This window comes from Emydura macquarii, unplaced genomic scaffold (assembly GCF_026122565.2).
Source record: "Emydura macquarii macquarii isolate MOO-44397 ecotype Brisbane River unplaced genomic scaffold, CSIRO-AGI_Emac_v2 contig_1119, whole genome shotgun sequence".
NCBI classification, from domain to species: domain Eukaryota; kingdom Metazoa; phylum Chordata; order Testudines; family Chelidae; genus Emydura; species Emydura macquarii.
In genome coordinates this window covers 20,715,219-20,738,030 of record NW_027131256.1, presented here as the reverse complement: position 1 = coordinate 20,738,030, position 22,812 = coordinate 20,715,219, and the positions used below count along the sequence as shown (strand labels likewise).

Below are 22,812 nucleotides of genomic sequence, written 5' to 3'. Positions count from 1 at the left end.
TACGTTTTAAAACAAAACAGCTGCAACTCTATTTATTCTTCACTTGCCTGTCAAGCCTTGAGTTTAGAGCTCTGTCCCCCTACTCAGAATGGCAAGCTGGGGATCCAGATCTTGGTACTATTCCTGGCTCTGTCACTGCCTCACTGTGTGATCCTGGGTAAATCACTTAACCTTTCTGGGCCTCAGCTTTCTCATCTATAAAATGGGAATAATCATATTAACCCATCTTGCAGGGATCTCATGATTAAAGTTTTCTAAACATCTAAGCTGTTTGGGGCAGGGACTATCTTTTGTTGTGTGTTTGTACAGCACCTAGCACAATGTGGTCCTGGAATAACAACTGGGGCTATGGTAATATAAATAAATGAATAATCATAAAGCTTTTTAAGATCCTTGACTGTCTTTTTATTATTTTATAAGTGCAACGTCTGTATAAACAGGAGTCTTGGCAAGTAAAGAGCCTTTCCATTCAGCTTTAAATTATACTTGAGTCATAAATTTTAATTTATACTTGTATTGTGCTAATGAGCTGGGATCTCAAGCAATATATTCCTAATTCTGAGCCAGGAACAAGGCCTGAAACCAGGTGCTCTGACATAGGGATGTGCAGTGAAATTTTTGAAAGCATGCATTGACTTTTTTGGGGGAGGCTTTGCTTCCTGACTATTCAACAATCCCCTGATGTTCCCTAGTCCATGACCTACATCCAGTGCTGCATTCTACGTGTAATGACATTTTATAGAAAAAAAAAATCAAGCACTGGGCTGAAGTCCAGTGTGTTCTGAAGGTGATTTTTTCATTGGATATGTTTTTGTTTTGGGTCAATGGCTGATTTATTTCCTATTTTTAAACATTCTGTTCCAGATCCTTTAATCAATGATGAAAGTATGCTCCACCACCTCATCAGTTCACCCATTCTGATATTAGTGGAGGAGAAAAGAAATAGACAGATTGTTGAAACTGAATATAAGAATGGGTATGACCTATGGTCCATTTATCCCAGTATCCTGTCTTCCAACAGTGGCTGGTGCCAGATTCTTCAGGGGGAATTAAAAAAACAGGGCAATTATCAAGTGATCCATCCCGCATCATACAGCCCCGGCTTCTGGCAGTCAGAGACTTAGGGACACCCAAAACATGGGGTTGCGTTTTCCTGACCATCTTAGCTAATAGTCATTGATGGATCTATCCTTCATGAATTTATCTAATTCTTTTTTGAACCTAATTATATGTTTGGCCTTCACAGCATCTCCTGGCAGCAAGTTTCACACATTATCTGTGTATAGTGTGGAGTACTTCCTAAGGTTTTTTTTTAAATCCGCTGCCTATTAATTTCATTGGGTGACTTTTGGTTCTTGTGTTATATGAAAGGGTCAATAACACTTTCGTATTCACTTTCTTCAAACCATTCATTATTTTATAGACTTCTATCATATCCCCCCTTGATTATCTCTTTTTTAAGATGAACAGTCAGTCTTTTAAATGTCTTTTTGTGTGGCAGCTGTTCCAGATCCCTAATAATTTTTGTTGCCCTTCTTTGCATCTTTGTCAGTTCTCATATATCTTTTTGGAGATGGGGTGACACGAACTGCACACTATATTCAAAATATGGCTGTGCCATGGATTTATATAGTGCCATTATGATATTTTCTGTCTTATGATCTATCCCTTTCCTAATGGTTCCTAACATTGTTAGCTTTTTTGCTGCTGCTGCACATTGAGCAGATGTTTTCAGAGAACTATCCGCAATAACTCCAAGATCTCTTTCTTCAGCGGTAACAGCTAATTTGCATAGTTTGGATTATATTTTCCGATGTGCATTACTTTGCATTTATCAACATTGAATTTCATCTTCCATTTTGTTACCAAGTCACCCAGTTTTGTGAGATCCCTTTGTAATTTTCCCAGTCAACTTTGGATTTAACTAGTTTGAGTGATTTTGTATCATCTGCAAACTATGCAACCTGACTGTTTACCCCTTTTTCCAGACCATTTATGAATAGGTTTAACAGCATTGGTCCCAGTACAGGTCCTTGAGGGATCCTGCTATCTACCTCTCTCCACTGTAAAAACTTATCATTTATTCCTATCTTTTGCTTCCTATCTTTTAACCAGTTACTGATCCATGAGAGGATCTTCCCTCTTATCCCATGACTGCTTACTTTGCTTAAGAGCCTTTGGTGAGGGACCATGCCACAGGCTTGTCTTCTTTTGAGTGCTCCTTTAGCACCTTGATTGTCCAGTGGCCCCAATGATTGTTTGGCAGGATTCCTGCTTCTGATGAATGTTTTGGTAGTTCCAAAAAAAGGCTAATACGCTGATAAGAGAGGTGGAAGATTATTTCAAAAGCCTGATTCCCTGCTTAAGCTATCTGATTGCCTTCTCCATGGTGTCATATCACTGTGATGCTGTGATAAAATTCAACCTTTGATAATTAATTATTACATTCCTCCTCCCCAAATTCCCTCTGCAGTTTCTTATGGCAATAGTACTCTTCCCCACTTCTCACCCTCAACTGTTCTGTAGTGTGGCTGTGTCCTGTTAAGTAGATGCTGTGTTCCTCCCCAGGGGTGACTGTGTCTTGGTGGTGGCTGAAGTAGGTGGGGTAGACACATCATACAGATAATTGTAAACTTGCTACCAGTCCAGTCCCAGATCTAATTTCAAAGTTAAGTTCTTTATCTTTAAAGCTCTCAATGGTCTATGGCAGCGGTTCCCGAAGTGTGGGTCGTGACCCCAGCTGGGGTCACACTCTCAGCAGATGGGCTCGTGGTGATACCTTCTGGGCGGAATACATCATTTTGCTTGCAGAGCATTACCTCAAATGCGCAATGCATGCGAGGTCACAATGCACAGAGGACACTATTTTGCCCTACTAACTGGCATTCTCTGCACAGCACACACCATACGTATGAGGTCACACTGTGCAGAGGACACCATTTTGTAGAGCAAAATGGCATCCTCCGTGTGCTGTGACCTCACACGTAGGGTGCATGCAAAGTCAGAGTATGTGGAGGATGACATATTGCTCTTCAAAATGGCATTCTCCCCACTGTCTAGGGTCCTGGCAGGGAAGACTTCATTAAAATGGGGTCATGCCGGCAGAAAGTTTGGGAACCCCTGATCTATGGCCTGGCTATGTCAGAATCCCTGTCACTGAGCTCTCCACCATGGCATTCTAGGAAGCTGTGGCTGACAGATCCCAGGGGAGGGCCCTTAGCTATAGAATTCCCTACCACAGAAGATCATCACTACCCCCATTTAACAGATGGGGAAGCTGAGGTAGTGACTTCAGTGTCAGAGCCCTGATTAAAATTCAGGCTCTCAGTCCTGTTCTTAGATCACACCATTCTATCCATGCAGCTAACCCTCCTTCTCCAGCCCTGCTCCTATTGAGGTCTCTGCTGACTCAGAATGTTCTCACAAGCTGACAAGAGAGACAGGGTGCAGATTACCATTTTGGCTTCCTCCACTGGAGTCACTTGGTGCTAGGGGAGGGGGATGTGGCTTCTCCATCAGCACAGCAGGAGATGGCATGCCAGCTACAGGAACAGTGGGGATGTAGTAAGGACCTGGGATGGAGGTAACAGCAGATGGATATCCCGCTTTTGCAGCCTTACCCGCTTCATACACTGAAAAGAGAGCAATAATTAGCAATGAAGTGCCAGCCATTTCCCTCCAAGGTGCTCCTCAACAGCGCTCCTGCTGCTGCTCCTGCTTCTGATTTTGGTGATTACTCAGCAGGAAGCGTCTGGTGTGTTATGAATGGAACTCAAGAGCCAGTGGATTTCTATGAGCTTAAAAGGAGTTCTCTGCTGAAGGTCCCCAGAAGCTTAGTTAGTGGAGGACATTCACCACATAAATCTAGGCTGCTTTCAATTTCTTGTTTGGGTTTGGAGCCGTTCACCCCTGAAGACCAGTCTTGGATGCTCAAGAGGCAACTTACTCAAAAGGCTCATGAACCTCAGCAAACATGGCCCGCGGTTTGGGTTTGCAATGGAACCGGGCCTTGTTGCAGGTCTTTTGCGTAACTCTAGTGGGCAGCTGCTTTGCAATGTGGGAAAGATACATACCAGAATGCTCTCTGCTCTGCAGCCACAGCATTTTCTAACAAAACACAGCTGACAGGACTGCAGCTTTGGCATGGGGAATGTGACACTTTAGAGGAGCAGTTCCCAGCACCTCATTGGCTGAGGACCTCTAGGAATTACATTCTTAATTAACTCAGAGCATTCCACATTAAACCATAGGTTGGATATTTCATTCTTAGTAGCAGGCTCTTCAGTCAAAGGGGGCACTCAGGATGGGGAAGGATATCAGCAGATTTCCCCCATATTCTCACACATAGCAAAAGGGAGGTGGGAGGAGGCTTCGCAGTTTGGTCACTGTTAGAGGTGATCACTCACATGCCCGTGGACAGCAGCAGGAATCTGGACAGCAGGGGCAGCGGACATAGCAGCAGCAGCTATGTGGGCAGCACTGGCACCAACAGATCCCAACCAGGAGAAAAAACAGGAAGGCTCCCAGGATCACCAGGCCCACAAACACCCATTCTGGAAACCAGATGAGAATAAACTGTTAAAAGACACAAAACACTGCGAAAGGCAATGGTAACTGCACTCTCCCAGCAGGGGATGGGGTAAGGGAGAGAAGAGGCATGTAGGCTAATAGAAGGAACAGGATCCTTCCTGGTCAGAAGTAAGGAGATAATAGGTCCCTCCTATTCTCTACGCTGCAATCAGAGGTGTGATTGCAGCAGGTGTAGATGTACACGAGCTGTACAAGCCCAACCAGGAGCCTGGGTAATACTCGAGTGGCAACCCCATGCCGCCATGGCTTCACTGCTCGTGTTATTCAAGCTAGCTAGATCAAAGCTAGCTTGGGTACGTCTACACATCCTGCAGTCACACCTTTGAGACAGAGGGAATGAGTCAGGGTGAGAGATATAGAGACAGGCTCCCTCTCACCAGCTGGACAGAGTAGCTAGTGGGAAGTGAACAGTACAGAGGCACCCACCCAGCTCTGTTCTTGTGGGACAGAATCCCCTTTGGAGGATTAGAAGTAGAGCCAGACAAACATCATAAAACACATTACACACACATTTGCTTTCTCTGGCTGCATTTGTGCCCTGTTTGTGCACGCTCTGTCCCAGCCTTTTAATTTAATTATACAAATGGTGGCAGAAAGCACACTATAAATAGCCTGGTAAATGAGCCAAACAAGGCTCTGCCTGCCCCTTCACTGCTAGGCCCACGTACACAATTATTTTTGTGAATGTACTTGGAGAACATTACATTCAGCGCTGCACCCAGCCAGGAAATCTGACAGCAGCCACATTTTTCTGCCATTCATGCCTCAGGAGAGTTCCATGTGGCCCGGAAAGGAAAAGACTGAAAATGTGCTAACATTCCCATATCTCATTTATGCACCCCTCTCTAAGAAACTGAAAGGCCCAATGTCTTTTTTCCAACACCTCATCCTTTTTATGAGAATGACATTCATCCAGTCCAGGAAGAGAAATAATATCACATGACACAGGCAACCAATTGCAGCTATGAAATACAGCTCAAATTTAAAATCTCTAGCAGCAGTTGCCATCAGTGTTTCACAGTCAAACCATACAGAAAAAAAGCCTGTGGAAAAAACTCACCAAATCAATGTGAGGAGACTGGGATCTGCCTGCAGACATTCCAGGAGCAGGAAAAGAGGCTAGATTCATTAAGTACATTATGTGTTGCAAGATATCCACTCAGCCCTAGCAAGTGGATGTCTGGAATCAATGCCCCTGTCACAAGGGTCTTGGAGTTACAGAGGTCTTCACTGCATATAAAGTTAGGGTCTTGCTTAAGTAATGAGTATAAGGAAACAGCAAAAACCCTTCTGGATCCATTACAGACACAAATCAAGGAGTTTATCCAGTTAAACATGTGATTCCATAATCCTTTTCCTGATACAGCCATTGTTATTTCCCCCCACAGCAGTTCTGAGTATGATCACGTTCATATAAACACTGAGGCTACTGTGGTTACCATGTCTGAGTTGCTTAGTGTCCTCACAATCAGTAAACCTATCCATACATACTGGTCTCTGTGTGTGTGTGTGTGTGTCTGACTCTGTCTTAAATTGCTTATTCAGCTGACAGAGTTGGGTTGGTAGCACTGAAATCTAAGGGCTTGTTTCTTCACTGCCTTCCACCTGTTATTGTCATGTGAACCTATGCAAAGCACATATAAAAAGCTACCTAATGAATATGGTAGTGTTTTATATGCACTTTGCACACGTGTAAATGGTGACAAAAGGTGCAAGGAAGTGGAGAATCAAGCCTTGTGAGTATATTTGTTGAAAAGACTCCTAAATTGAATAATCTGCTGGCTCTCATGGCTAAAATTAGGGGTCTTTACCCTCCTGTCCATTTGAGTGTCTGGGACAGATTATTCCCCCCCTCATCATCTATATTTAGAGCTGCTCATTTGTATGAAAGTGGGCATGAGGAATCTACGTTGTGGGGAGAGACACAATATGATTTAGTGCCCTCAGGCTATAGTCATCTCAGATGTATCCAGAGCTGAATGCTTTCTCATCTCTTCCCTCTGAAAGGCCATCTGATGTAGAATCTTGGGCTAGATCCTCTGTGGGATTGGGAAATGCCTAAAAGTGGGATCCCATTAGGTTGGATAATAAGGGATTTGTGCAGTCCAGAAAGTCCTCAGGCCTCAGCCCAACTATCTGGCTGTAGTTAGATTCCCCACTAATATAGCTTTGCTGCACAGAAGAACAGCTCCCACAGCCTGGTTTGGCTTAGTATCCCTTCTTTAGGAGGGGTGCCACATATGTGCAGCATTGTGTGGCTGACTTTAATAACAGTATTCCATAATAAAAAGTTAGGCCATTGAAGGTACTTCTTCTTGAGGGCATACTGAGGTGCATCCACATAGTACTTAGTACGCTTAAAAGGGTGCCAGGCTATTACAGTATAGATAAAATGGCATTTCCACAATCATGGTGGTGTGTGAACACACAGGCATCTAGCTGGATATAAAATCTCCTATAAATAGGCTTTTCCATTGCAACAGTGGACCTGTCTCTGTCTCGACTAATTCTGTCTTTTGCATCTCAGTTTTAAAGCCCCTCCCTATCCCCAGCATGACGATTTATATTTCTCAGTGCAATAAGCACTTCCAACAAGCAACAGTTTATCACAGAATACAGGAGATGCACACAAGTAAGAAGGAAATGAATGTGCGATGCAGCAGAGGGATGGACAGACAAGGCGAGAGGAGGGGTGGGTCAATAAAGAGCTAAATGATGGAATACCTGGCATAATCTCCACAGCAAAACTGGGCAAGAGATCAGCAAGCAGCCCTGTCCTGCCTAGAAAAGACAGAAGGAGAACAGGGAGAGAGGTTACTGCAGGAAAAACACACTCCTCAGACCCTGCCTTAGTTTTCAGTCCCCTTCCTCATTACAGGATCCACCCACATACGCTCTGTGAAGTGAACAATATGGTTCAGGGATTTCATCACCTCCACAGTAATTGGCCCTGCTCAATGCCTGGTGGCTTTCTCTGTATCTCTCTGGCCTTGATTTGACCAACTAGGCTGGGGGAGAGAATCAGGAACAGAGCCTCTCTGATCTAAACAGAGGATTGCAAGAAGTGGGTCTCTTCAGCATCATTACAAGGTGATGCATTCATGATACTGTTTTACGCACATGCCCACTACACGTAGAAATACACATTCACACTCAAAACACACTCATTTGGGGGCTTGCGTAATTCAATTTTTAAAGAATCATTCTACTGGCATAAAAAAGAGAGAGCGCAAAAGACCACAGCTGGCTGGATTAGAAAAGTCTTGACCTCAGTGCCCCCTACAAGTAAGCCACATGCATACAGAACATGTGCATGTAATGCTTTTCCATATGGGACACTGCAACTGCACAGATAGATTCACAAGAGATGCCCTAAAGCAGTGGGTCTCAACCTTTCCAGACCACTGTACCCCTTTCAGAAGTCTGATTTGACTTGCGTACCCCCAAGTTTCACCTCACTTAAAAATTACTTGCTTACAAAAGCAGACATAAAAATACAAGTGTCACAGCACGCTGTTACTGAAATATTGCTTACTTTCTCATTTTGACTATATAATTATAAAATAAATCATTGGAATATAAATATTGGACTTATATTTCACTGTATAGTATATAGAGCAGTATAAACAAGTCATTGTCTATATGAAATTTTAGTTTGTACTGACTTCGCTAGTGTTTTTTATGTAGCCTGTTGTAAAAGTAGGCAACTATCTAGATAAGTTGATGTACCCCCGAAAGACCTCTGCGTACCCTCAGGGATGTATGTACCCTGGTTGAGAACCACTGCCCTAAAGCATGACTATGGAGGGTGAGGGTATGTCTGTACAAGCTGGAGATGCTTTGAGATATAGTGCCGTTATCCAAGTGAAGCAAACCAACCAGGAAAGGATTTCTGTAAAACCTCACTGGACCTCTTGATTTTTCCACTTGAATTTACAGTGAATGTGACAAACAAAATCCAAGCCCTAAGGCTTGGTACCTATTTGTTTTGGAACTGCATGTATGAAATGTTCCTAATGCACAGAATATGTCCTGAATGTAGGTAAAGTATACTACAGGCATCTGTGCAGCATGCTCTTGCGTGCATCTGTGCTATGTGTATTTTTATATAGCACGAGTAGTTTGCTAGGTTATTTACAGACATGCAGGAAGGAGAAGAGCTTGCAATCTGAACAGACACATATGGGGGATGGAAAATAAGGGAGGTAAGTGTAAGTGCAAAGATGGTGTGAAGTCACCTTTAACACATACCCCTGGGTTCTGCACTGAACGGAACTCAAACACAGTGATTAACTGGACCTAAAACTCCTTGGTGTCTAGTCTCTCCCTGAAGCATGTTAAAATCAACCAGAATCTCACTCTCCTCTTTGTCACTGCTTCAACAGAGCTTCTATAGAGATCAAAAATCAACACACATGGCTGCTGGAGCCACAAGGAACACTCTGAATTCAGGCAGTGATTTGCAACCCATTTCAACTCATCAAAGCTGTTCTGGTCACTGTAAAACCATCAGTCACAATGAGCTCTCAGAGCCTTAGCAGAAGATGTAGAGCTGATCCTTCATATAAAGTGTTCCTTGTTTATTACTTTAAAATAGGTTCCTATCCATCAATCTATGGCAACATTTTCATCTATGTGTCCAAAGAGTTTCATGGAATCCAGGTAGTCCACTCCCTGGAAGTACCAAATGTCTAGACTACTCTCAGCCAGCATGCACATATATCTTTGTCATGCACGCAAGACATGGGCCATGCATGATATGTACCAGATACCTGCCAAGTAACTCTTGCATATCACAAGCATGCTCTACACATACATACCAGATGTATGCCTCTCATCACAAGTATCCTATGCTCACACATGCTCCACATTCATGTCAGATATATGCCTTATTTACACACAAGAACCACATGCATGCAGGATGTATTTGCAGGTACAAACACGTATTGACACTGCATGGCTGCAAAAACCATGTGTGCCTCCTGTTTGTTTACTCTGCATGCAGGCAGATGGACCTGTTCCTTGCAGTGATATCAGAGGTAAATGGATGGCAAAACAGCCCAAGTTAGGGGTGGGACACTGAGATGAGAGATAAGTGGGTGATACACCAGCTGGGAGCAGGGACTGGCCTGGATAACTCCATCTCACAATGAGTTCCTCTCATTTGGAGCTTATCCTAAAGCCTGTGCTCCCTGCAGTAGTGCTGGGTTTTATGAATAGGTGCTTCATGGTTACAAGAATGTGCTGGTAAAATCACAGCTGTAAGATGTGACATACAAGGGAAGGCACTTGTTAGAAACAATGGTGCTGTTGGAACATCCTGAATTGTTGTGAGGACAAGCAGGGCAACCATTCCATTGCAATCTATGCCTGTGCAACAGTTTACTCAGTTAGACCCCTTCAACAAGCACAACGTGATGTGTCTGGATTTAGGAGGAGAGAGTGGCTCTCTTCACCAGGCCAGAAGGGCAAGTAAAGCTGGACTCTTGAGAATTCAGCAAAATTCCCACCTTTGCATCCTCAGGTTCTGAATTGTCTCTGCACTCATAGCGTTCTCCCCACTCCTCCCTGTCTGTGTGAGGGATTCACTCTGAGAAGGAAGGAATTCACAAAGCCCACTCAAGAGAGGCCAATCCAGTGAAACCCAGGGCAGAGGCCACATTTGAACCTAAATCTGTTGACTTGAATAGCCCAGCCAGCTACCAGAAAACAATACAAAAATTCACTGAATGACTATGCCTCGACCAGCTTTCAGCACTTTGATTCTTTCCCCCGGCTGAGTTAATTCACTGATAACCATCCCCTCCGTGCCATGTAACTTTCTCCCCTTCACAGACCCTCCCCCTGCTTCTCATTTTTAATAAGGGCTGTTAAGTAGGCTAGGCTGACTAGAAACACTACAGCTGACCCAGCTGCTCTTGTTCATGCCAGCGGTTACCACAGCAACGGCTGGGGGAGGTAGCGCATAGGCTTGTCATGAATGCTTGCTAATTGAAGGCCGACTTTCCTCCCACAGTGATGAGCAACAAGTGAAGCAAAAATATACAGCGAGAGGGAGGGATTAGATGGCTCCAGGGGGCAGGGAATGAGGTATTATATTCTTTCACTTCTAGGTTTAGCTTGATTCAGGCCCAGGTTGGTTGTGACAAAAAGTGTCCTGCATGAAATGAACTCAGGGCCTCAGCCTAGTTCCTAGTGAACAGGTGTCCTAGCCAGCCACCAAATTTGAGACTAGCTGCCTGCTGCTCCCATGCCCTGAAGTCTCAGCAGAAAAGCCAAGGAGTGAATGGGCCCTGGAGCTATTTTCCTCTCTGTCCCCTAGACTACGTGGTCAGTCTGGCAGAAGTTACTGAGGAGGAAGCTCCCAGTGCCTGTCCTGTCCCTGTCCCGTGAATAGACTTCAGCACTCCATATCACTCTGGCTCCTTTCATTGGCACCAAAGTCATTTTTTAAAAAGTAAGCTTGAAAGAGGGAGAGCAGAGGCTAGAAATGGATTGTCAAGGAGAAAATAATATATTAAAATACCTTGATAGGAGGTCGTCTATCTTTGCTGCTTATTTATTATTGCTTGGCCTGTCTTGGAAAGCAGCCTGCAGGTGGGCATTTTGATAAATGGATTGAAATGGCTCTCTAGTTTCAATGTCTATTCTGTAAATGTCCCTATAGTCACAAGGACTGTAATTTCTTATGCTAGCACTTATCAGTGAATCCCAGCAAACACCCCTATGTGAGGGAGACTAGATGGCCCAATTTTCCAGGATTGTCCCGGATGGTTTTATTCAAAGTAGGAGTTTGTCCTTCTTTCAATAAAAATCTGGGACATGTTGTCACTGTCCCCATTCCCGACGCACTGCTGATTAGGCTTTCCACACAAGCAACTCCAGCAGCTGCTACGCAGTTGTTCCCGCAATATGCACCTGCTGCCTCTCAGTCACAAGCGGAAGTGATGGCCACTCAGCTGCAGCTGAGAGGCACAAAGACTAGAGTGGCAGCACAAGCACAGCAAGGGCCATCACCAAGTGGGAGAAAGATCTGTACTCATATAGCAAGGCTCTGGTGTAGAGGGACTGGGAAGGGAGAGGAAAATTGGGAATGGGGATAAGCCAAGAGAAAGCAGAGCAGATCTGGAAGGTGGTGAAGTAAAAGGGAAGGAGAGAGAAGTCCTAAAACTGGGGGGAGAAGGGAGAGAGAAAACAAAAGAACTTAGGAACTTAATATGTAGGCGGAGGGTAGACGATACAACCAGAAGAAGAGTAAGAAGTTAGGTATGACCTGGAGCCAGAGGAGACAAATAGTTGAATGGAATGGGGCCTACACAGAAGAAGGTATAAAAATAGAAAGCTGGAGAAAATAATGAGGGAACTCAGGGGTAAGTACACTGAAGAGCAGGAGGAATCAGGAATGGAAATAAGTGGCAATACGTTCCCTTTCGGGGAGCTGAAGCTCTGGTCTGCCAAGCATTCCCTCAATGTGGAAGGCAGGAAAGGCACAGATATCTATTCCTTCCCCAGTAGTGGACAAACATGCTATTTTTGTCAACTTGTGTTACAGTCAAGGGGCCCTGGCACTTGGAGGCTGACCCAGTAGGTGCATCAGAAACCAGAGCAGAGAGAGCTTGGCTCTCGTAAATCGCAGGCTCTTCCAAGGCAGCTGCTGGGAGATTTATTGGGAGAGTGTGGCCTTGTAATGAGTTCCTTCTTGCTCCCTCTGCTAGCAGTAAACTTTTCCTTTTTCCCCATCCCTCTTTTCTCTGTTTGTCAATCGAGGGAGAAACAGTGGCCGCCGTTCTTGGAGATCAAATCTTTAGCAGGCAACAAAGACCTCCAAGGAGGCTGTTGTCATGGAAACCTTAGTAGCTGAGGCCTTTTAATTGTGCCATTCTCCTTTTTGTTAGCAGCGTGTGGCTGTGGCTGGCAAATAAAAAGGAAGGGGGAAAAATTCCTTGGCAACAAGTAGCATTTCTAAATGGCATGAAATAAGTAACTGGGGGGTGGAGTTGGACAGTTTCAAGCGAGAGGCAGCAACACTGCATGGGTGCACAGCAGAAGGATCTATGGGAAAGCTACATCACACGAGTTTAGCAGGACCCTAACCCTGCCCTCTCCTGGCACCACGGCACTCACAGATGTGAGGGCAAACTGGTCTTCTTTGTCGTGTCCTTGTAAAAGAATTACTCCTTGCTCCTGCCCGCTTTACTGCTCTCTGGCCCAGGCAGAGCTCTGGGTAAGAAAGTCTTTGTTATAAAGCTGTTTGTGGGCCTTCCTGGGCTGAATTCTGGGCCTCTTGCCTCCTGTGCATACCAGTGACACGAACACATCTGCCAACTACTGTGTGACAAGTAGACTGGGATGTTATTGGCTGCTTTTCAATGGAATAAAGTGAAATGCTATAGCTCTCATCCTGTTAGGGCAATTTCCTGCCATGAACTCTCCCATCTCTGGATTATAGAAGCTGATGTGGGCTCATTCTCTCTTGGGGCAGAAGAGACTAAAGCTGGCACTGCTTATACCCGGTAAAATAAGTCACTTTACTGACTAAGAACTGCTTTAATAGCACAAAGGTCCAACCACACACACAGCAATATGCATTGACTTGCACAATAAATACATTAGACAGGTAGGTAGCTATTATGACAATGTGTGTATGTATACAAGTAGATTTGTATATCTATAACTATGCCTCTCTGTGTGTATTAGGCTTGGAAGAATTTGATTTTTATACTTTATTAATGTTGACAGGTAATATAAATAACGATGTTTTTAATTCAGAGGTCCCCAAACTGTGGGACATGCTGCCCTAGGGAGCCACGGACGAATGTTCGGGGAGGTGCAGCAGGGCCCAGATCATCCCCCACAGGGGGGTGGAGAGGAAGCCCACCAGCCTTGCTCTGCCCCCATCTCTGCTTTGGCCCCACTCCTGCTCCAGCCATGACCCCCAGCTCTGACCATGGGTCCTGACCGCGGGCCCCAGCTCCAAACTCCAGCCTCTGGCTCCCGGCCTCAATTGAGGCCCCCAGCCACGGTCTGGACCCACTCCTGGCCCCCGATCCTGATCATGGCCCCCGACTTGGCTATGGCCCCACTCCCAGCCCCGGCTCCTGACTGCGGCTCCCGGGGGGGGCGTGACCAGAAAAATTTGGTGACCACTGTTTTAGTTTATCAACTTTAAATATTTGCTAACTAACATGGGATTAAGAAAACCTCAGATGCTAATTGTTAATTTAAAAAGTAATGACTGGAGAAGTCCAGGCTTCTAGGAAATTCATTAATAAAATAATATCTGATAATTGTATAATCTATGTTGCATTAACTGACCTGCCAAATGGAACAGGGAATAAAAGAAGTCAACAGTTAGCTAGAGCACCAGACCAGCATTTAGGATTTCTGGACTCTACTCCTGACTCTTCCAGAAATTCACTGTAGGTCTGAGAGCTAGTCAACATAACTTATCTGTGCCTAAGTTTCCCCGTCTGTAAAATGGGGATCATATTTAATAACCTGGGTAAAGAGCTTTGAGGGTCCTCAGATGAAAAGTGCTTTAAATAATAATTATTTTATTACAAGTGTAGTACATTATGTGTGTTTAATAGAGGCAGTGAGCTTGAGCTACAGAAGTCACTTAGCCTAGCTAAAGGGTCCTGATATCCTAGGAAAGCACAAGAATTAAACTAGCATCATCAGAACCCCAGGATGTCATTGTGATGCAGTATATTAACCCTGACACTGCAGAGGCATCATGTATGTATGTGCCTAGCATAATGGGACTCTGGTCCCTGATTGATGATTCTAGGTGCTATCATAATATAAATATTCAATAATAATTTTTATTAATAGTCTTTGAATACATTCCATCCTTATTCTAGAGTGGGTTCACTTCCAATCTCATTCTTGCCCCTATAGCAAAACACTTCTTTTTTCCCCACTGATCCCCTTAGACATGGGTAGATAAAAGCCCTGATTCAGCAGTTCATGCCTATAAAGCATATGAAGAAGTGCCTTACTGAACTTCAGGCACATGCTTAAAGCCCACTGGCTTTGCTGAATAAAGATGGATTTAAGCACATGCTTACACGCTTTACTGAATTGGGGCCAAAGTGAAGACAGTCAGTGGAATTCTACAATGCAACCAGGAACTACCCTTATCTTTGATATGGGAGTGTGACCCAGGGACCCTACAAATCCCAGCCTGGCTGCTCAGATTAAGATGGAAGATTGCAGGTACAACATGTAGTCTCCATGGGCTGTATGTCCAAATAAAAGACATGGACAGCTGCAATCTACTCCAATTTATTCAAATTATATAGAAGCAGCTCCTGAGAGGTTGCTAATGAAGCCCTTGGTTGTGCAAAGTTTGGGACCCTCTGTCCTTAACTAGGTAAATATCACTGTATTTTTGCCTCCCAGATCTTGTTACTTGTCTAGCAGCATCTTCCCTTTAACCTATACACTTTCTATGCTTCTGAGGTGCAACTACCAGAGGGATTTTTCCTATTTCCTTTTAAGCACTCATTGGTTTCCTCTCTTGTACTGCCCTCTCCAATTTCCATTTTTATGACCCCCCAAAATAAGCAAAGTCCAGTGTAATTTAAAAGGAAATGTCAATAGGGAGTGGGTATTGTGCAAGATGGGAAACACAAACTCTCTCAGACATTATCCCTTTATTGTTTCAGCTGCACTCAATAGGGAGTCAGCCTTCCATCTGAACAGCAAAAGAAAACAAAAACGTCTCATTGTGCATCCCCTAGGACTGCAGAAGTTCTCAAATCTACATTTATATTCAATCTATCCTTGCAATTCACTAATATCCAGAAGAGAAATGGGATAGAATCAGAATATCCTAGCAAGTCCCAGAATATCAAATAATGATATTTCTTTATTGCTGGCTACCTATCTCCTGTGTCAAAGGACACTGTCTTGCCTTCAGTCATCACCGCGTTGACAGAGAGAGAGAAAAGGAGAAGCAGGAAAAAAAATAAGAAGAGCTGGAAGGACAAGGAGACAGGGAGAAGGGAGGGTAATTGGGATGTCACTGATACACATACGTAACGGCTTGATCATTCCATCTGATGAGCAACACCTAGGAGTGGAAGTGGGTTCAAGCTGCTCCAACCAGCCTGTGAAGTAGAGCAAAGTATACCCAGAACAAGACTGCTCTCATGCTCTTGGAGAACCCATAGAAGTGCACTCCCCTGATGTGCAAATGCTGCACATAGACAAAGTGTAACTACAGAAAAGAGGCTGTAAGAATGGAAAAGCAGATGTGGTCAAGGTAAAGTAGCCTGAGCTGCAAGTTCTCTCCCAGTAAAAGCACAAAGGATTAGGGCAGTGTTATGGGATGTGTCAGCCCTGCACTGGTGAGGCAAGGGTTAAGGAGCTGCTTGGACACAGAAAGTCACACCCCCTTGCCTCTTCTGGGCTTGCTCCCAGTGGCGGGAGTATTCAAAAGCAAGTTGGCTGCTCAACTCAGTCTGGGCTGACCAAGGAAGAAAGCAGTTGGGTGCAGCAGCCTTTTGACAAGAAATTGCCAGGACTGAACCTCCTAGCTAAGCCTCTGGAAGCCCATCTACTGGGGAGCCAATGGAGATGACTTGCTGTCACCAGGAGATGGGACCTTAGAGATAAGCCAAGAGGGATCCCAAGACAGAGCTGTGGGCACTTGGTCAGAATCCAGTGGAGTAGGGGGGCCTGGGTTCCTCTACCTCCTTGTGGACTATAGCTGCTAGGTAAAGTGGCCCTTGACTTTCACTGTTGGCAAATACTGCCAGTGTGGGGCACACAGGCACCCCCTGACAGGCAGGCATAATATAAAGCAGGCTAAGGCTCTTTTCCCCATATAATCTTTTATACACAGATCCCAAGATTTAAAACAACATCAATTTATCTAGGCTCCTCCTGTCACCCTGGTAGCACATTGCCTCACCATGGTATCTGAGAAGCAGTGTAACCTACTGGATAGACCACTGGACTTGGACTCAGGAGGCTGGATTTTATAACAGGCTCTGCCACTGTCCTGCTGTGTGACCTTAGGCAAGTCACTTCTCTACTCTGTGCCTCAGTTTCCTCATTTGTAAAATGGGAATAATGATACTGACCTCCTTGGCAAAGAGCTTTGAGATCTACTGATGAAAAGTGCTATATAAGAGCTAGGTATTATTAATTATATTATTATTATTTATTATGATACTGAAATTTGGTGGCCATTTAAGTGCCCTGGGTGTGTGGGGATGAGGCACTGTTAAATAGCCTGTCACCACACAGCAATAGCCATGCTGGCATCACATAACAAGGCCTGTGGCTAATACCTGGCAGAGATGGGCCTAATCTGACAAGTGAATCTAGACCTGGATTTAGAACAAACCAAAGTTAAAATGTGTTCAGATCTGGGGTTCATGCTTGTTTCTACCACATGGTGCATGATAGTGCACTAGACATGGATGTGCAAGTGGTTAATGCAGACTTCCCTTGCCCAACTGCCCACTGTCCACCTGATGACTGTGGGTGGGTTTTGGCAGTGCATTAAAATACATCACTATGCTTATCTTCCTTCTTACTGAGTGTTTTTCCACCAGCACCACTGCTTGCTGCACTGCTCTCCTCTGTTTAGATGTCATCTAAATGCTCATCTGACCTAGAACACACAACATAGATGTGCCAGTGTGTGCATGTATAGCCTCTACACAAGTTCATCTGTCCATGTGTTTTAATATGTTTTTCACCACAGTAGCACTATATCTATATACAACATTAAGGAAAGAAATATTTCTCCAAGGGGACCATGCCCTCATCACCTGTCACTTCTCTGATTTCAGGTTTTTAACCTCTGATTTCTCAGGGGTTAATTTAAGGCAAATTATGGCTCATGCTTTAATAAGAAAAAGTTGGTTTTGGCTGATGTTTAATATATTGATTTCCTTGACTAAGGGCTTGTTTCCACAGGAAGTTATACCAGTGTAAGGTAGGGTGTGAATGTAAGGTACGAGAGTTATACTGGTATAAACCCCCATGTGCACATTCTTATTAAGGTACAAGAGTGACTGTGATGGAGTTTACTAAACCAGGGCAAGGGATAGGGCAGTACTGGGCTAGGGAGACCGCACCCCTCATCAGCTGTAGGGCATGCTCCAGGTGAAGGGATAGTTTAAAAGGACACTGTGGGCCACAGGAAGGAGCTACAGGCTGCATCAGGAAGTGAGGCCAATGCCTGGAGCTGAGAGGAGAGTGGCTACAGCACTGCTAAGGCCACTCTGGAAGCAGTGATCCAGATCCCCCGTCTTTGAGAGTTAGACATTTACAAGAGACTGCGAAGAGCAGGACATTGTTCCACTGGCAGACTAAGCAGAAGCGACCCAGTGGGGAGTATATCTTGGCATGGACCAAAGAGTGGTCTGGACACTTTTATGCCCCTCCAGAGTCAGGACCCAGTGGAGTGGACGGGCCCGGGTGCCCCTACCTGGTTTCTCCGCACCTCTCATGTGATAGAACCCTAAGGGGAGTGGAAGGGACACTCCAGAGAGACTGAGGCCTGCCACATACGTCCCAACTGGGACTAACGTGGCCACTCACATGTTCCCTGAATACTGGACATTCTGGCGCTTCTGGAAATGGCTGGGCCCACCCCTGCCTGCATGACCTTGTTCACAGTGCATGAGAGGTCAACACTGCACGGGGGATGCCATGTTCAAGAGCACCCTATGCCACTGCCAGCAGAGTAGCTTGTTCTTCAAAATAGAGTCCCCAGTCTGATACTCGACAGAAACATGTCCAGTTTGTCCCAGTACCGAACAGGGGACAAACCAGCCAAAAAGGAGACTGTACTGGACGAGTGACCTCCCTAGCCTTGGCCTGCTGTAGAACAATCGGGTTGGAAAGAACCATGGAGCCACTGCCTGACCACTAGGCCAGCTGGCTGTCAAACTGACAAGCATACAGTTTAGTATGTTAAACCAGAAAAAGCCATTCTTATTCCAGAATAAGTGTGTCCGCATGAGGAAGCGTGCCAAGCTTAACTATAGTAGTTGAACTATATTGGTATAATTATATTGGCATAACTGGAAAAATCTCCCATGTAGACAAGCCCTTATAGCAAAAACTGGTGCCCTCTCAATTCCTCTTCAGGGATGAGCCTCCAGAGAAACTGGGAGAATGTTAGGGGCTGCCCACCCCCATCACAGATCTCAATGCAGCAAAAAAAGTGCATTTGGGATCTATTTAGTGTATATTTTTAAAAGACCCAATCTTAGATTTTTTGATTTGCTGGACATCTTATCAATTTAAACCTTAAACAGGGGGCCTGATTCTCCACTGCCCTGCACCTTATGTAGTCACCTTCACATGTGCCAAGTGAGAGCAATGTGGGTGTTTGTCAGTGTTTGACACCCACTTTCCCCAGATGCAAATGACTGCCCAAGGTGCAGGGCAGGAAAGAATCAGACCCAGGAAATGTAATATGTATATGCTGCACTTACAATATATTACACAGAAATATGCAGAGGGAGATGGCACATGGCAGCCTTCTACTAGGGAAGATGCAAACTAAGAAGGTGGCTCACCCAGAACCAGCAGCTCCACTGACTCCTCATTCTTGCCCTCCAAGTCATCAGGGGTGATGATAAGACAGTAATAGAGCCCACTGTCTCCCCACATCAGCTTCCCAATCTGGAGGTCTGCATCTGAAAAACAAAAAATGCAGAGGATGGGGCGACCCCTCAACCCCCTCAAGAAGTGAAGGGTTGAAAACACTGACTCCAGCTCCAAGTTCAAATCCCTGGGAGTTGTCACTGATGGGAATAGGTTTTTGTTCCCCTGGTGGCTTGGGGGAATTAAATCCCTAGCTCGTGCTGTGTGAAAAGTCAACCCTCTAGCTGTAGATTAAGGGACCAGTCCAACTCCACATTAATTCCAGATGAAGGTGGGAATGGATCCTAAGAGAGTAACACAAGCCCATTACTCTGAAAACTGAGGTACACAGTAAGCTGGGATGTTGAATGGGGAGTTGGAGTAACTCCACAGGCAAGGCCCACAAAGAGAGTGCAAAGCCCTTGGACAAACCACTAACTCCCCTTCCTTTTGCCCTTCCTACTGGCAGTGGCCCTGTGTCATGACAGTTCTCCTACTATGCAAGAGGACTGCAGGTGCTACTTCCTCTGGAACACATTAACCATCTATCAAAGGCAACACGAGGAAGCAAAGTAAAATATTCCTTCCCCTCCAGAGGCGAGTGTGTTTCCTCCACACCAAGGAGCATAGGGCTAGTCATCCCTACCAGCTAACTGGCTTGTTGAATTAGAGAAGATGATGTGTATTGAGGAGTCCTGGTCTCACATGACCTCCTCCACCAAAAGACTGAGGGAAATCTCAGCTTTCCCCAGCTGACTTCACACAACTTAAATCTCTTCCCTTTATCTCACTCAAGGCGGGAGTGGGTTTAGGTCCATATTGGAGTAGATGGTGAAGCCCAGAGTTGAAGGAACATGAGATGTAGAATTACTCCTTAATATTGGAAGGGCAGGAGGAAAGGTGGTCTGTTCAAAAGGATAGGAAGAGTTTGTGGGGGGTGTCTGCTCCATACTGGCATATAAAGTGTTAAAAGCAGCCTCGGTCAGTGTGCAGGGGGCAGCCAATCAGGGCCTGGTAGGCCCATATAAGAAGAGCTGCAGGACAGAACACAGTCCGTTAATTCCTGGAGCTCAAGGAGGGAGGACTGGGTGCTTGGCAGGCAGAAGGATGCTAGCATGCTGGGCAGGAACAGGAGAGTGAGAGGGAGCTCCTGGCTGGCTGCTAGGATGAGCATACTGAGGCCTTGAAGTAAAGGTGAAGAAGGTGCTGGAGCTGCAGGGAAGTGGCCCAGGGAAATGTACTGAGGAGTTGGAGGGGATGCAGCACGTGGTTGCCATCTACAGGGTCCCTGGGCCAGATCTGGAGTAGTGGGCGGGCCCGAGTTCCCCCCACCACCACTGGGGAAGTGGCTAGACTATTGACAGCTGTTGCCACTGGGGAATTGGATAGACAGTGGACTGTAGGCCCCCCAGAAGTGAGGGCACAGATTGTGACATGGCAATATGGCTATTTCATGATGAGGATGCCGTCGTCCTTTGAGTGATGTGGATCTCGAAGCAGAAGTGACAGCGTGTGAGGCACCATTGGGAGAGGGCGTACTGACCTGCGGAGCTAATCCCCAGGAGGCGCCAGTGTGTTGAGTGGAGCCCCATCACAAGGGGGAAAGGCCCAGTCGCAGAGACTGAACTCCCCATTCTCTACCACAGGCGAAGCTGGCACCACCAAGTCAGGGTTTGGGCCCATTGATGGGCTCACATAGAGAAGCCCAGAACTAAATGAACATGGAAACAGAACACCCCTGTTGACCCAGGAGAGAGTGACCCCTCCAGGTCGGGGTTAGAGCCCCTTTGTGGAGCAGGTTGAAAGCCCAGGAGGAATGAGTTTGAACTCCCCTGTCTGGGTCAGATTTAGTTGGTAGCATCCATTGTGTAAGAGCTCACTTGTACCATGGGGTTATGCTCCATGACTGGGGTTCCTAGGCACTAGGGTTATGTAGCTAATAATAATTAATAGTCCTGCCCCAGAAGGAGTTGACTAAACAATTCCCACCAGTCTTCAGTATTCACAGTTGCCAAGGAATGAGTCTAAATGATACTAAAACAACTAGGGGGACATTACCATGGACAATGGTGACATCTCTTTCCTTATAGAAGTCCCCTATTGTGACCGCGGATCCCTGCTTGGAGGCTACGACACGGACTGTCCTTCTGCTGTCCACACAGTCCAGGTAGGGATCCCACTCCAGGTTCCTTTTGCTCACCGCTTGTATCCCCGAGGTGGCCAGACCCAAAGCTTCTCCCGTGCGGTCCTGGCAGTAGGATTTAAACCTCCATTGCACCACAGCCGGCTGGTTAGAAGAAGTAGAAAAGTGGCAGCGAAGCAGGGCAGGCTGAAACAGCATAGCAACCTTCTTCTTCTCAGGCACTGTGACCTGCAATCCCTCAGCTGCAGCTACAAAACAAAAACATTGGAACATAGTTATAGGTAACATAGTATGTATTTTTGCTGACCCTAGGGTATGTCTACACTGGAGCTGGAAGGTTAAATTCCAGCTCAAGGAGGCATATTTGCACTAGCTCTGATTGAGCTAGCACACCTAAAACAGAAGTGAAGCTGCAGCAGCACAAACAGCAGGAGGGGCTAACCACATGAGTGTGATCCTGTCAGACCACAAGTATGTACTTTGGGCAGTTAGCCACCCCCACCGCCGCTGTAGCAACACTTCTATTTTCATCCCACTAGCTCAAACAAAACCTGTGGGCAGATCTACACCAGCAGCAAAACTGGGCAGCACTTGACAGGAGTCACACAAGCTATTCAGAGTAGCTTGCGTAACTCCTGTCGACTTTGTAACTTCCCTTTAGCGTGCCATGTCCATCGCGCTGCGCTGACGAGAAATGCGTTCCTGTTGATGCAGCATTACGCTTTTTTGGAGGTGATTTTATTAGATTGACTTCCAGATTGATTGAACAGCAGTGAAGACACACTCAATCGAACCAGGAAAATCGATCTGATGGTGGTGAATTTGCTGCCCTCAGTGTGTACGTAGCCTGTGTGGCATATCATCTTGAGCTGTAATTTACATCTCCAGCTCTAGCATAGACATAGCGTTGTTCTGGTAAAAACCCCAATGTAGTGGCAGTTATGCTGGTATTAAGGTGCCTTTTAGTTCCTGAAACACAATAAACTATATCACTTTATGTCCTTTTATACTGGTATAAATGCAACCACACTTAGGGGGTCGGGGAAGAGTTGCCCTTTTAATTGTAGTTGTCTACTTGTGTAGACAATCCCAAAGACAGAAGACAACATTTCAGGAGAGGGAGGGTTACGGTGGTACTGATTAGAAAAAAGGAGGAGAGATTGATTGAAAAGACAGGTTGTAAAGAAGGATATGAAAGAGAGAGTTGATGCTTGAAAGATAGAAAGGACAGCAACAGTGTTCCAGGCACAAGAGGCAGTATGGAAGAAAGGCCAATACCAAGACTGGGGGGAAAAGAAGGCAAAGGGAGAAGTATTGGGACAAGAACATGGCATGTAAGGGTGAGTAGGAGGACATGAGATCTGAGATACAGAAGGGTTAAATTTAGCTGGAAGGTAGTCTTTAGTGATCCCAATAAAGGTATATTTAGTAGAATGAAGAAGGTAGGACCCAGATATGGAGGA

At 45.4% G+C, this 22,812-nt stretch overlaps 1 protein-coding gene across 8 annotated transcripts in view; it reads right to left on the bottom strand.

Annotated features, from left to right (window-relative positions):
• Nucleotides 1–22,812, bottom strand: part of ILDR2 (immunoglobulin like domain containing receptor 2) — a 42,295-nt gene that overhangs the window by 10,387 nt on the left and 9,096 nt on the right. For 4 of the 8 annotated variants that reach the window (XM_067546289.1, XM_067546291.1, XM_067546292.1 and 1 more), the window contains exons 2-6: nucleotides 21,265–21,597; nucleotides 19,140–19,259; nucleotides 7,315–7,371; nucleotides 4,407–4,553; nucleotides 3,456–3,632 (exon numbers count right to left, since the gene is read on the bottom strand). In XM_067546289.1, coding sequence (XP_067402390.1) covers nucleotides 3,456–3,632; nucleotides 4,407–4,553; nucleotides 7,315–7,371; nucleotides 19,140–19,259; nucleotides 21,265–21,597 — 834 coding nt within the window. The remainder of the gene's footprint in view (nucleotides 1–3,455; nucleotides 3,633–4,406; nucleotides 4,554–7,314; nucleotides 7,372–19,139; nucleotides 19,260–21,264; nucleotides 21,598–22,812) is intronic. The other 4 variants (XM_067546293.1, XM_067546294.1, XM_067546295.1 and 1 more) reach the window with 2 other exon arrangements.